This window comes from Anolis carolinensis, chromosome 3 (genome assembly GCF_035594765.1).
Source record: "Anolis carolinensis isolate JA03-04 chromosome 3, rAnoCar3.1.pri, whole genome shotgun sequence".
NCBI lineage: Eukaryota > Metazoa > Chordata > Lepidosauria > Squamata > Dactyloidae > Anolis > Anolis carolinensis.
The window spans coordinates 100665753-100680845 of NC_085843.1; the positions used below are offsets into that span (position 1 = coordinate 100665753).

Below are 15093 nucleotides of genomic sequence, written 5' to 3' on the forward strand. Positions count from 1 at the left end.
TCTGAAGGGTGGCATGTTTCCTACTTCTAATTCAGATCAAAAAGTTTTTCCAAGGGAGAATCTTTAGCATGTGCTGTTTCACTTACTTTGAAACCAGGTCACACTGCTTTTGCGTGGTCTCCCATTTGTTCTGTTCAGTAGGGTGTGGGAACTCCTTTGTTATGTTGTATCCTGATGACTCATGAACTGTGTATTTGTTGCAGGTATGCCTCACAGGTATCAGAAATACGTTCAGCGGAGCATCAGTGCAATGCCATTTATATAGAATGTATCAATGCAATGCCATTTATATAGAATTGCAGTGAACTTTCGTCTGGAGTATGTCATATTAGTTTAATTTTTAATTGCCTAAGAGCTTTAATTGCAAAGAGGAAGTAGAAGAAAGGTGGTGCAAAATAATAAGCTTGCTGTGTGCAAAATGAAGGCAAAAGTCCCATGGTTTTAAAATACATGCTTATCAACACTGAGGTCATTTTGACTTTTCTTCCTTTCAAGAACTATACACTTTGAATCCACTTCATTATTCATTACTTTGAAATTTTATTTTTACACAGTAATTGCAGCCATGACTGATTCTAGAATCCAGTTCTCTGGACAAGTTTCACAAAAATAAATAAGTACAGAAAATATTTGCAGATTTTGGAAAAATTACTTTTGGGCCATCACATCACAAAACCATCCAACCAGGATTCTGGGATTTGCAACACAAAAGGTAGCTTTTCCTAGATCTGCATTATCTTCCAGATATTGGGTGTGATATGATGTTCCCTCTTATACTATTGCAGTTTAAATTGCTGACTTCTTCCAGAAATACATTTTTCATTCTGGGCAAGCACATTTGAAAGAATGGAACTTGAATTTGGGTTTATAAACAGCTTTTCCATTCAAAAGGGTTCTCAAAACAGCATCATGTGTCAATCCATATACATCATTAATATATTGCCTTAAGTACAGTGTGTGATGTGTGCTGACCCAAACATATCCTCAATTCTGAAACAGGTGTTCAGCTCTGGTTGCTGCGTGAGAGCATTGGCCCAGAAACACGCAGCAGCCATGCACTTCTTGTGACCACTGTGTGTGCAATGTCTTCTGATGACTCCACGAGCTTCATGATGTCCCCATGAGTTTTGTAAGGCAAGTATTACTCAAATATGGTTTGTCATTGTCTGCCTCTGAACATAGCAGCACCTGGTACTTCTTGTTGGGTCTTCCATCCAAGTAATAACCAGGGTTGAGTACTGAAAGTTTTTTTCTTGATCAATTGCCATCCAGCAACAATAAAACAACAATAAAACAACAAAACAACAATAAAAAAATTAAAAAAAAAAAGAAATTTTAAAAAGAAAAAAAAAAATTGCCATCCAGCCAAAGCTAGCTACTTTAAATTTAATTTTGCATGTTGCAACAGCAATGTATGTATGAGCAACTGGCCATATATACATTTATATAAGATGATTTATTATGTGTAGATCCTACGTGAATGATAATTATAATCACTAATCTACTAACAAAAGAAATTAACTTTAAAATATGTATATAGTTGGATGTCATCAAGAGTAGAAAAAAGTTTGAATTAGTTAATTGATAAAATAAGGAGAAGGAATACTATGCAGCATTGGAAGAGAAGGAAAAAAGAACAATATAAGAAGATAAAAGAAATCAATGTGGATCCTGAAGGATACATAGTTACTCTTGTTAGAGAAGATGTCATTGTTGGAACTTTTTTCTTTTACTTGACTTCCTCCCTATACTATATATATATATATATATATATATGAATAACAATACTCCCTTCCCCTCTGTGTCTTTGATGAAACAATAGACTAGTGTATAGAACTATTTAACTAAATGGCTCCATAACTTACATACTTACATTGTGTTGGCTCAATGGCTTAAACCCTTGTGCCGGCTGAACTGCTGACCTGAAGGTTGGGTTGCTGACATGAAGGTTGCCGGTTCGAATCCACAAGATGGGGTGAGCTCCCATCTGTCAGCTCTAGCTTGTGGGGATATGAAAGAAGCCTCCCAGCAGGATGGTAACACATCTGGGCATCCCCTGGGCAACGTCTTTGTAGATGGCCAATTCTCTCACACCAGAAGTGACTTGCGGTATGTTCTCAAGTTGCTTCTAACATGATGAAAAAAGAAACCAAAAACTCACATGCTATATCTTGTGATGTTTGCCATCTTTCCCTTATTTTTCCCTATTTTAATTGTTTGAGTTTTTTAAATTGTCTTTTTTAAAAATATAAATACAAATTTATTTCCACAAAAAAAGAGAAACTGACCATGAACATAAAGTATGTCAAAGGAGAAATCAAGGACCCTTCCACACAGCCATATGACTCAGAATATCAAGGCAGATAATCCGCAATATCGGCTTTGAACTGGGTTATCTGAGTCCACACTGCCATATAATCCAGTTCAATGGGGATTTTATATAGCAGTGTGGAAAGGGCCCAATATGTTGAAAATGGTTTCCATTTATTGATGATTTGAACAACAAAGATAGATTTTGAACAAGTCATTATGTTCCCAGAAATGTTGGAATAATATTTAATGCTGATTCAAACTGATATTGAAGGAAGTGGTTTCGTTGTGCAGATGATTACAGGGGAAATTCTGGAATCAGTTTAAGGCCTGAATGTTTACACAAACCACAAAGCATTGCTGCACATTAATGGGTTTCTTTCATGCACTTTTGCGAGTGTTTGTTGTCTTGCCCTGTAGTTCAAACTGCATTAAATGGTCAGTGTAGATGGGCCCTTATTGATATGTGATGATTACACTACACCTTATAATAGAACTTTTAAAGCTACTCCCAAGCAGCTAGACGTTGGTCGAAAGCCTATTTATAACACAGGTATGTGCAAACTTGGGCCCTCCAGGAGTTTCGGACTTAACTCTCACAATTACTACTGGCTGTTAGAAATTGTGGGAGTTGAAGTCCAAAACTCCTGGAGGGCCCAGGTTTGCCCACTCCTCTTATAACATCTACGTGTCAATCTTTTACAGTACAGGTTGAGTATCCCTTACCCAAAATGCAGGCGATCAGAAGTGTTTTCCGTTTTCTGAAGATTTTGATATATTTGCATATATATGAGATATCTTGATGATATCTACATTGCAAACCCAAAATTCATGCAGGTTTTCGAAACACCTTGTACTGTATATTCATAGGCTGCTTAGGTAACTTCATACACAATTTTTGTTTTAGTAATTTTCTCTACATTTGTGCACATTGTAAAGCCAAAGTCTCTCCCCTTCAGCCATTCATGGGGATCACTTTGGACTTCTGGATAAGGGATGCTCAACGTGTACTTTATTATGCCCACAAGCTGTCACTGTGGATGTTCTGCTTTCAGATGTTTTCAATGAAAATTTGGACAAAAAGGGAGGTGTGCAGGCACCGCTCTTGGCTGCCTTTCACTCCAGCCGCCAGCAGAGGGTGCCAGTGGGCCATACTACTGCAACTGCCATGGTTCAGTAGTACAGAATCATGGGAATGATAGTTTATCCACCTGATTTAAACCACTTGTCTTTTGAGATGCATGATTAAGATAATTACAGATGCTGATATTTATGAAAGAATAAACCAGTTGCTTACTGGATTTCTGTATGTCTTATGAAATAAAAGTCATTGTATTTTATCCCAACTTCCCCACAAACCGGCCCAACCACCCAATAAGAGCCCTTGGTTTCATTGGGGATTTGACAATTCAAACATCAGTAACTGCATGCAGGCACAGAGAACTGCTTGCAGTTCAAGTCAATCACTGCTGTTGTCATTTCCACTACAGATGAGAGGGAGCATGAAAGCCACAGCCTGGGCAAGATAGGTGTTTGGACTATTTTTTCCAGAATCCCTGAAGCAGAGTGACCAATGGCCATGGTAGACCGGAGGAGTTGGAAGTTGAAGTTGGAAAAAGTAAAATTTCCAAGTGCTGAATTTAAGGTATAGTCTCAACTTTCTCAACAGGGAAAGTTGATAGGTTTGGCTTGCGTTGTCTATAAATGGCTAGAGTAACTCTATCCTCTTCTCCAGTTCCATCCTTCTCTGGCAGACAATAAAGAAGCAAGGGTTTTGTGGTGTGGAAAGCATGAAAGGCACTAAATAATACTTATTCCTTGCAAACATAAGCACTTGGCCACTCTTTAGGAATCTTAGTTATCTCTCTTACACTCACTTAGAAAAAACAAAACAAAACAAAGTCACAATTTTTAATTTATTAAGTTGGAAACAATTCATTCTACATTTAAACATATTTAGAACAAAAGTGAAAAGAGAAACAGCTGAATGGAATTTTTGGTATCAGCACACAAAAAAACCAGCTATTGTTTAAATATATTTACATCCGTGCATATATGTCTTTTAAATATTAAAAAGTTGTTCTCCAAATCTGTATTTCTGAAGAGATATCACTGATCCGCACCGGGGACAAGGTTAAGTGTCAGCGCTGGACTGCTGCGGCATAACCATAACTATTGGATGAACTCTATTGGACCTAAACCAACATTTCTCACCGAGAATAAGGATTAAACTTAACTGGAACCCTGAAGCAACAATCCCCGCATAAATGGCAAAACCAATATTCTGCTCATTAGGAAGATAAGATTCGGGGAACATAATCCCTTCATTTACTATTACAGAGTACATATTCCACAAAAGTGGGATAAGACTGATGACACCTGAAAGTAAATTGAGAATTCCCCCCGCCTAGAAAAAAAATAAGCAAAAGGTTTTTTGGTCTTCCTTTGTGGTAAAAGTTCCACAAAATAAAAGAAACGAAAGCTAGTGCTAAGGAGACAAGGATACTAGCTAAAGGCATCAGGTCCTGGGCGATGAAAATCTCCGTTGGGAGGGGGAAATGTTCATCCTGGAATTCCAGGCATTGCGTCACCTTGGGCTTTTCTGGAGGAGGAGGTCCCACAAAACAAACTCCCCAGATGCCGATCCACATCTTCTCCATACCGGTGCCAGGCCTGGGATCCCATACCCGCCATTCCTCCCCTCCTGTTGCCATAAGGCACAGGGCCCAGCCGATCGCCATAAAGATGAAGGCAATCAGACGATTGTAAGCAAGATGAACAAGCCGGGCTGCGTCTGGGAAGTTGCCTTCTGCCAAGCCCATTTTCTGTCTTAGCCACTTCTCCATGCCGAGAAATCTGTGGATAATGAAACAAGGCAACTTGTATTTATGGAGTTAACATGCACATTCTCTCACATGGGAACCTCCCGTCTGTTTCAGCAAAATTGTGATACATAGTTAAACCCTTGTTTTTTTTAAAAAATTTTTTTCTATGACAAATGGCCCCATGCCATACTTGACCCACAGAATTGGGTAGCTTGCTGTAACACATGTCAAGATTAAATCTTCTGTTGGCAGGAATGGACTGGATGAGGGCAAAGAAAATGAGGTGTGATCCAGACAAGACAGAAGCACTCCTGGTCAGTCACAAGGCAGGCCAAGAAATGGGGACCAGACCTGTGATGGATGGGATTCAACAGGGGACAGATATCAACAAAGAATAGCTCTCCAGCTCTTTCAAATGAGTTTCTGACCTGAATCACAAGACTTGAATATGGCTGGTGATCTCTGAATACGAAGACCAGAATATGGTTCTCGCTCTTCGAGACTCAAGAGCTGAATCTGGCTTGGACAGATCATCCAAGATGCACCTGAACATGGTGATCTTTGAACGGGGTGCCGTGGAAATTGCTCTTTCGAGTTCTGAAACCGTTTAGAATGTTGTCCATAACTGAAAAACTTGATATCAAAAGATCAAAGGCAGATTCTGCCCTGGACATTGGGGCCTTTGCAGGGGTGGAGGCTCCTGGTCCCCAGACATTTAGGAGTAGGACTCCCTTAACACCAGGCAGACAAGGAGGGACGGATGGGAGCGGCAGTTTAACAGCACAGGTGCCCTAGTTTGGTGTATTGTTTCATGGTCGCGCCAGGCCCATGTCAGATCTAAAACAGCAGTGCAAAATCTTTTCCGTATCTTAGCAGTATCCATCAGTTTCACATATTCAACTGAAACTTGAAAAGTGTGTGTATGTTGTATCAAGAGCAGAGAGAGTACTATTTCATAAGTGAACATCCCTTGGTAGTTTCACATAGCGAATGTGCACATGTGTAGTTTAAATATCCTAACAGCTGTTTCTCTAGGCAGGAAGGATTTAACTTTTTATGGATTTAATTTCCGACAATTTTGCTACTGTAAATTCATTTTATGCAACTCTATCTTTATTTGTAATCTATTTGTAAGTAGCCAATGTTTTTGTAGTCAATGTTTTCAATATGTTGCAAAGTTTTGGTGCTAAATTCATGAATACAGTAATTACTACATAACATTACGGTGTACTGGACTGCTTTTTCTGTTGATTTGTTGTAAAACATGTTTTTTCTTGCTTAATGTGTAAAATCATAATGTAATTTGACATTTAATAGGCTTTTTCTTAATCCCTCATTATCCAACATTTTCGCTTATCCAACGTTCTGCCAGCCCATTTATGTTGGATAAGTGAGACTTATCTAGTTTAGCAAATGAATTATTTGTACCCAAGACAAGCACGACCATGGGTGCTGCAGGCAAGTGGACAGTTGTGACGGCCTCCCTAGACAAAGGCTTATGAAAAATAGCATGTCACACACACATACTGAGCTGCCATCTACACTGCCATATGAAATACAAAATCTGCTTTGAACTGGATTATATGACAGCGGAGACTCATATAATCTGGATCACAAGGCAGTGTAGATGGGGCCTGAGGCTAGCCACATGTGGAAGGCAGGACTAAAGATTCCTCGCATTGACCTTCACTGAATTCATACAATATTGGGTCACAAGTAACGCTGCACGGCTTCACAGGATCGCTGGCCACGATGTTTTGAAAATGATTATGTGTTTGTTTATGTTTTAGTAATGCTGTCACCCGTCTTGAGAGGCGGGCAAGAAATAAAACTATTATTATATATATTTATATTAATCTTTTTACAGGGCTGGAGACTTGTTTGGTTTTCAGGGCTGACATGGGGTGAAGGTGAATTTTTGGGTAGACCTTTCCCTCTTTTTTTCCTTTTCTATTCCAGCGGATGGTAGGGTTCTTATTATGCTTTCACCGGTCAGGCATTTACCCTGCCATTGTGACAGTTCCTGGCCATGGTGATTTTGGCATGAATTTCCCAAAAAGAGCATCATGGCTTAAGGGCTGGAAGGCCTCAGTCACCAGTTTGTCTCCTCGCCTGCTGGATTGCTTAGTAAGTCCCACTGGGCCTCAGAGAATGGCATGGACGCCCTCCCTCCACCTTTTAAACGTAATTCTTCAATGAATTGTTATCCTGAGTGAGTCACATTCTCTTGGGCTATATAATCTGCTATATACACTGCTATATAATCCAGATAATCAAAGCAGAAATCAGTAAAAACATTGAATAACAAAAAATAACCGGGTGGGGGGGTGGGGGGTGGTGGTCTTCACCTTCCTCTGAGACCTAGTGACTGTGACTTGAGACTAAGGCCCCATCTACATCACCATATGAAACCACATTACCTGCTTTGAACTGAATTATCTGAGTCTGCACTGCTATCTGTCGGGGGTGCTTTGAATGCGATTTCCAGCTTCTTGGCAGGGGGTTGAATTGGATGGCCCATGAGGTCTCTTCCAACTCTACTATTCTATGATTCTATGTCAGTAGACAGCAAAAGAGGTTTAAAGATGGGCTTAAGGCTAACCTAAAAACCTTCCCACCGATAACTGGGAAGCCCTGGCCCTCGATTGTTGTAACTGAAGGTCAGCTGTTACCAACAGGAAATATAAATGTTGAGGAAATATAAATATTGGCACTCTATGCAGTCATACCAGCCACATGACCTAGGAGTTGTCTATGGATGTCGGAACACAGGCGCGTTAAAGAGCCACACACACAATACTTAGTTTAACAAAAGGTTTATTGCAACACAAAAACTGGCTCAGAAACACTCGACTGCAGTGTCTCTGACCTAAACTCAAAGTTCTAGCCCAAACCGGGCTCAAAAAGAAGAACGGAAAATAATCCAGGTTAAACGGATGGATAACCTGGATTAAAACACAGTCAATGAAATTGGAAGCAAACAGAGCTGTAACAGGCTTCCTTGAAGACAGCACAGCACACAGAGAGTAATCAAAACCAGTCAAAGTTCCAAAATAGCCGTTGAAGAAGGTCCAAACCAGCGTCGTCTCCAAAGTGTTTACACAAGCCACAGTTGAGTCAATCCAAAAGCCAGGAAGGGAGAAAGCTGCATCCATGATAAGCCAATCCAAACATCGTTACCCAGGTCGCCAAACAGAGCCGAAGTCACCAGTCCAAAAGTCCAGGAAGGGAGAAGACACATTCACGATAAGCAAATCCAAGTCAAAGAATCACAGGAACCAGGAACGCCAAGCTGCAGAGCCCGGACCCAAAACCCAACAGGAAACAGGCAGCGACAAACCTACGCAATAACGACACTTTGCCTTCTGCAAAGAATCCCCATTTCGGACCCTACTTTTAACTTACACATCATTATCCAAAGATGAGCTGGCCTCCACTCCATCGTCATCCCCCACAGCTGGTCCTGTCATCACACGTGAACCCCGGTTACCATTCCTCCAGCTCCTCCATCTCCTATTAAGACTTAGGTTTCCCCATGACCCAGATGTATCACCAGTTTGCCAATCCTCCTGTCCTGAAAACCCCACAAACGTATCACTAGAAGTTGGCTCTGCACACATATCCCTTATTTCTTGTACCTTAGTCCAGTCCAATGTGCCCTCCTCATTCTCATCACTCCCAGACCCAACATCCCCAGAGAAACCCAAAAACGACTCATCCTCTGTGGGAGCAGTATCCCAGAGCTTCTTCCTCTCCCGTTCCTCATCTAATTCCTGCTCCCGAGTAACCTTCTTAGTGCCTCTATTCACATCCAGCCCATCTCCTTCCTTACTCATTGACTCCTCGCCACTTGAAAACCCTTCAAACGTGTCTTCATCAGAAGGTGCCATAAGTATATCCCGGATCCGTTTCCTTTGCTGTTCTTCATCTGACACTTGCTCATGATTAACCCTTTTCATCCTACTGGTACTCCTACTACCGTTTGTAACATTGCCTGCTGACTCAACTACAACAATGGACAACGCCGGCTCTTCGGCTTAGAAATGGGGAGACTCAGACATGACTAGACTTAATGTCAGGGGAAAACCTTTACCTTTACCTATAAATTGAGGTCAAAAGGGAGAAACGTGTCAAGAGAAAGGTGCGTCAAGCAAACACTTCTCGGAACTGCCTTCCACCTGGAAATATGTCCTCACTGTGAAATACCATGCAAATCCAGAATAGGTCTCTATAGTCACTTAGGGACACACCACCAAGCCCTTGGCCATGAGGGATTGTTTATGATGATGAGTTTCTTACACAGGGTCTTGGACAGCAACACTTAAGAATTAAGCCCAGGGTCACGTCAATTGAATGATTCCATTATGATCTATTCTACAGCACAGGCATTTAGGATACCTAGAAGTTTTATGTCCAAAGGATGCACCCATTCATTCTACATAAGGGTAACTGAAATCAAAGGCTACTACAAAACTCTTCTTTGAGTGATTTACTAATTTCACACTCCATCATCCAAGATCACCCAGAGCATTTTGTGTAGGAGAGAGGATCGAACATTCCCTTTGCGTGATTGCAAATGTCATACTCCATCTAAAGATTACCCTGAGCATTCTGTGCTGCGAAGGAACATGGCAGCACTTTTCCATTATTAAGCCACTGTGGTGTTCTTTTATGTACAGAGTGAAAACAAAACATCAGTATACTCTTCTCTTTCCTGTTATAAAATCAGTGGTTTTCTATTTCATCAGGTGTCCGTTGTGACTACTGTGTTAGTTTTTCTTCTATAATGAGGCACTTCAGCGCTCTTCTGGGGCATGTGGCACCCAAGACATTGGGAATGGGAGATGTGGCCAAGAGACTGAGAACACTACATCTGCTCCAGTATGCAATGACTGTTATTCAAAATGTAGAAATTAGATAGGCTATCTCTAGTGAGAGACCCAGCATAGTGCAAGAGCCAACATGGTGCAATGGTTAGAGTTTAGACTAAGGCTGTGGGAGACCGGAGTCTATATTCCTTCAGCCCCCCACCCCCCAAATTCTCAGAGTATTCTCAGAGTATGTTTATTCATATCATGATCTGATCACCATGCTCGATGTATCCCATATACACGGGGGTATTGGGATAACAATACAAAAGGTTTGCTAGGGTAGATCCTCTCCCACCCAGACTCAGCCCCCCCCCCCCCCGAAGCAAAATCCTGGCTACGGGCATGGGCACGCCCCATGTTCTGAGCCTCAGAGGAAAGCAATTGCAAACCTCTCAGATCAAATCTTGCCTAGAAAATTTTAGGACAGAATTTTCATAAGTCAGAGGAGATTTGAAGACCCATAATAATAGCAAGCCTACATTAAAAGCAGAAAAGAAATACTATGCCTATTTTATTTTTGTGTTCTAATTTTATATTCCCATTTTCATTAGAGCAGAAAAATACTCATTCAAAATCAATATTTTTGTAACCTTTTCTTTTTAAAACCCACTCTTGCCTCTTTAGTTACAAGACTAGCTTAATTCTAATTAAAAGCAGCACGCAATATACACAGAGGATACCTAGTTGTACAAATAGTTTGAGTTTCCCCTTTTTCAATTTATAATTCATATCTTATACAGATCACATTGCTTTTGGAAATGTTTTTTCTATTCTTAGTACATATCTGCCATCAGATTTAACATTAAACACTTGAAGATAAATCTTGTTATTTATTATTAAAACTTGAATAAGTCCCAAAAACAACAGAACTTGGACACATCATCCAGCACTAAAATATCTGTTTCATGTATTCTATTAACTATGGACATTCGTGAGGATTAATTACACTGCTTCTTTGTAGGAACATTTTGTGTCTTTAGATTAGAAGAAAGAATAATGGAAGGATAAAAGGGAATTCACATTTTTCATATTTTGACATGCAAAATATACTTTCTCCTTATAGAAAAATAGGAACTTAAGCAAAAATGCACAGAAGAGAAATAGAACCAAACGTATGTTTTCCTGCATATAGGCTCATATAAGATACACATTTATTGATTTCAGGGCCTTAAATATATTTATTCCTGTTTGGATTATGTTCTTCATTTCTCTTATTACAACAGGACAGAAAAATAGTCTGATCTAGCTATGTGAGAGAATGCTGTTATGTAAAAAGAACCTCTGGCAAACATAGTATGAACCTTTATTGCAATGATTAGGGGAATCTTAACAAAAACATGTTCCTGAGTTGGTCATATGAGAGGAAAAACTATGGATAAAAAATATGAATTGAACACCCAGACCCTTTGCAGTTCCTTACCATGGCTCTATACAGTTACACTTTCTCCACTCTGCCCTAAATGTTGCTAGAAATAAAATATCATTTTCAAGATATTGCTTCATATTCTTGTAGTTGAATGGGATGGAATTTAAAAATAGGAATTTTCTTTAAAGGGAATTTTGTATACAATAAAGTACCTTTATTGTGAGAAAAGCTAGAGAAATATTTTCATATTCTATAAAACCCTATAATAAAATAAAGAAACATACAAAACAAAGTTTAGCATATTATATATACAAATGTGTTATCTGACTAGAGGTTTTAGATCTGTTTTTCTATCTGATTTGAAGTTCAAGATGTTGTTTTTAAGTTGGCATTTTATCTAGGTAACAATGATACAAAATTATTTATTAGTACAACAAATAATATAATAGCAATGAAATTTGTACATTCAAATATCTAATGCAAGATGGTCTTCAGGACACAGGCCAGAAAATAGTATTACAGTATCCACTCCGATTTCTCCAGTTGTGCCTTTCCCACGTTCTGCCTCAAAGGTAATCTGATAAAATGAGGAAAACATTAATGAAGAAGTGCCAATTGTGAACAGTTGCTGGGTGTTCATAAGGAAAAACTCATTAGGAACATTATGTGTTCTATACATTGCTACCACAATTTCAAAGCCCCTCCGGGGGGAGAGGGCAGGTTAAAAATAAATTATTATTATTATTATTATTATTATTATTATTATTATTATTATTATTATTCACACATTAATACCCTGCTGTTTCATATTCTTCTGCTATGTCAATACACATTTTATATTTTTCTCACTTAAGTACTATAAAGGTTGCAGATTCTTTCCCCTGCACATCATTATGACATAGCAACATTCCCAGTATTGCTTATAAGAGAACTCATAAGAGAACTCAGCTGCTTCTGTTGAGTATACCATGTTATATAAAGGGGGGAAAAACATGAAAAGATTGCATGGCCAGCTTCAGAAACAATTATGCTACCTTGTAACCAAAACCCCTCTTTCCTTCATTTGTGTGAATGTGTGCCTCCTCTTCCCAAAAGTGGAGTGACATTTTGCCCTTCCAGTGATGCTTACAAAATTCTTCAAACTTCATAACAAAAACATATTTTGTTCATGCATGTGTATACTGCAATTTATCCTATTGCCAAAGCTATGGGTTCTAAAATCTTTCTGTTGCAACTGAACTCTCCAATTAATCAATGCCCTTTTGGATTATGGATGTGGATCTGTAAAGGTAAAGGTAAAGGTTTCCCCTGACGTTAAGTCCAGTCCTGACCGACTCTGGGGGTTGGTGCTCATCTCCATTTCTAAGCCGAAGAGCCGGCGTTGTCCATAGACACCTCCAAGGTCATGTGGCCGGCATGACTGCATGGAGCGCCGTTACCTTCCCGACGGAGCGGGACCTATTGATCTACTCACATTTGCATGTTTTCGAACTGCTAGGTTGGCAGGAGCTGGGGCTAACAGCGGGTGCTCATTCCGCTCCCGGGATTTGAACCTGGCACCTTTCGGTCTGCAAGTTCAGCAGCTCAGCGCTTTAACACTGTTGCTATATAGCAACTGTTGTACAGTCTGGGAAAATCATAGTAGAAGGAGGTACAAGATACATCCTTGCACCAAGCTCAGAAAAATCAGTTATGCTACTGCCTCTGAGCGAGAGAATTCCATTTAGTCCACAAAATGAGCTTAAAAGCAACAGCATTCTCCTGTTTACAGTGTGATATTATCTCCTAACCTGAAGCTAGCCACCAAAACTACTAGCCATTATGAGAAAGCAGAACAAAATTGATCTACTTTTAAGTTTGGTTTTTAGATCTGAACTTACATTCATAGTTGTTTCTGCTCCTGTAGGCATTTCAATTTGACCAGTTTTCCACCACTCTCCATTCCCCATGCTCTGTTCCCAGGATGGGCCACTACTGATGTCACTGAGGATTACTCGTAGTTTCCCTACTCTTTCTCCTGCAAACCGATAACTAAAAATTAAACAATACATGCTCTTTGGTTCAAGGTCAGTGAGAAGAAGTTTCAAACGACCAACATCCTTCTTGTGCTCCATGAAGACTGGAACTGCCATGTAATAGCCATCACCTGGAAAAAATACATGGTAATTTGGAAAGCACGAAGATGTTCATTTTTTGTCTTGAATGTGGGAGTTACTTGCCATATGGTTTGCTTCACAGGTAGAAAGCCATGGATTATGGTGTGAAAACACACACTGTACTCTTCTGCTCCCTCTTTTTCCTTAACATACATCGTCTGCAGTTTATTAAACTACAATTTTACCTGGACTGAGAAGCAGCAACTTAATTTGTGAGTCCAGGATATCAGATAGCTGGCTTTGGGTGAGAAAAGACAATGAGGCAGGGATCGGTAAGATATTTATGCGCCCCCCCCCCCCCCCCCCGCTCCCCAAATCTTGTCAGGGACCAACAGCCAATGTTTTGGGGACTGGCATTGCACCAACACTTTGAGTAACATTGCATTACATAGCACAGGAAAGTGCTATGTTTGGTCCACCAAAGCATCATATATTATACTAGGGTTGGTTAAATTCCCCTTCTGTTTTATATATACACTTAGTTCCTAGCTGATTATTTTGTATTTCTGCTTGATAACAAGGGGAGAAGGATTCCAACAGATCAAAGTGATAAGTATTAGATATGTGGTGAGACAATGTGAGAAGGCCTTAGTTATTTATTCTTAGATATACTGATCAGAGTTCTATGAGACACTAAAGATATTGTATGGAAATAATAAATATTTTATTTATGCAAAAACTTATTTTAAGGAAAATCCATTCAAAACTCTGAAATAGTACGCTACCAATAATTTAAGAAACAAACATTTGCAAGATAAAATATAAGTAGCAAAAAAACAAAAGAAATGCAAACGATAATACCAAGCATGACACATGCACATCCATATACTTGGAGGGTTAGAAAATTACTGGTTTGTACTACATTGGTAGCCAGCATGGCCACTTTTTCCAACGTTGGCACAAGATCAACATAAAGCATTATCACACTGTACTACTGTTCTTATCCCACTTCAGCAGCTATTGCTGCATACCATGGAATTCCAGGTCTTGTAGAACTGGCTACTAGAACTCTCTGGCTTAGAATCTTAAATGCCCCTTCTTAAACTGCAAATCCCAGGATTTCATAGAATGTTGCCCTGGCAATTAAAGTGTTATACCACTGTAGTGTGATATATCATTCTCCTTCATACCACAATCCTTTGTGTCCCCTGAAAACATGCTCCTGAAAGATAGAGGAGCCCCTTTGAAGGAAGAGTAAATGATGTGAAAAGGACTGAAATAGCTTAGAAAGGTCTGCAATTCTTGACCTCACCCCCGGAAGCAAAAGGGAACCTTTATCTCTTGTCCCAACTCTTTCCTGTCTTACATAGGGTATCAGGCCATGCTTAGATTACCATTCTCATGATTTGCAGGACTCCAGTCAAAGTCATCATTTGCATCTTGCTGCCAGACACAAGACCCTCGCCCAAAGCTGCAGTCCACTGAAATTATATCTAGAAACATACAAAAGGAAACACTAAATGATGTCATCCATAATAAGTAAAAACATTGGCCGGAAGACTCTTTAGATTGTCCAAAAGCTCCAAATGTAACTGATGTTCCAAAGCATATAGGTTGTTGCAGGT

General features: G+C 39.7%; 1 protein-coding gene and 1 pseudogene across 5 annotated transcripts in view; both read right to left on the bottom strand.

Moving 5' to 3' along the window:
* Nucleotides 1-4212: 4212 nt before the first annotated feature.
* LOC134297515 (claudin-34-like) lies at nucleotides 4213-7362 on the bottom strand (annotated as a pseudogene).
* A 573-nt stretch (nucleotides 7363-7935) lies between these two features.
* Nucleotides 7936-15093, bottom strand: part of egfl6 (EGF like domain multiple 6) — a 55768-nt gene continuing 48610 nt past the window's right edge. For 4 of the 5 annotated variants that reach the window (XM_062975265.1, XM_062975264.1, XM_062975263.1 and 1 more), the window contains 3 exons: nucleotides 14863-14961; nucleotides 13253-13518; nucleotides 7936-11949 (listed from right to left, as the gene is read on the bottom strand). In XM_062975265.1, the coding sequence (XP_062831335.1) occupies nucleotides 11839-11949; nucleotides 13253-13518; nucleotides 14863-14961 (476 nt within the window). In that variant the 3' untranslated portion in view covers nucleotides 7936-11838. The remainder of the gene's footprint in view (nucleotides 11950-13252; nucleotides 13519-14862; nucleotides 14962-15093) is intronic. The other variant, XM_062975266.1, reaches the window with a different exon arrangement.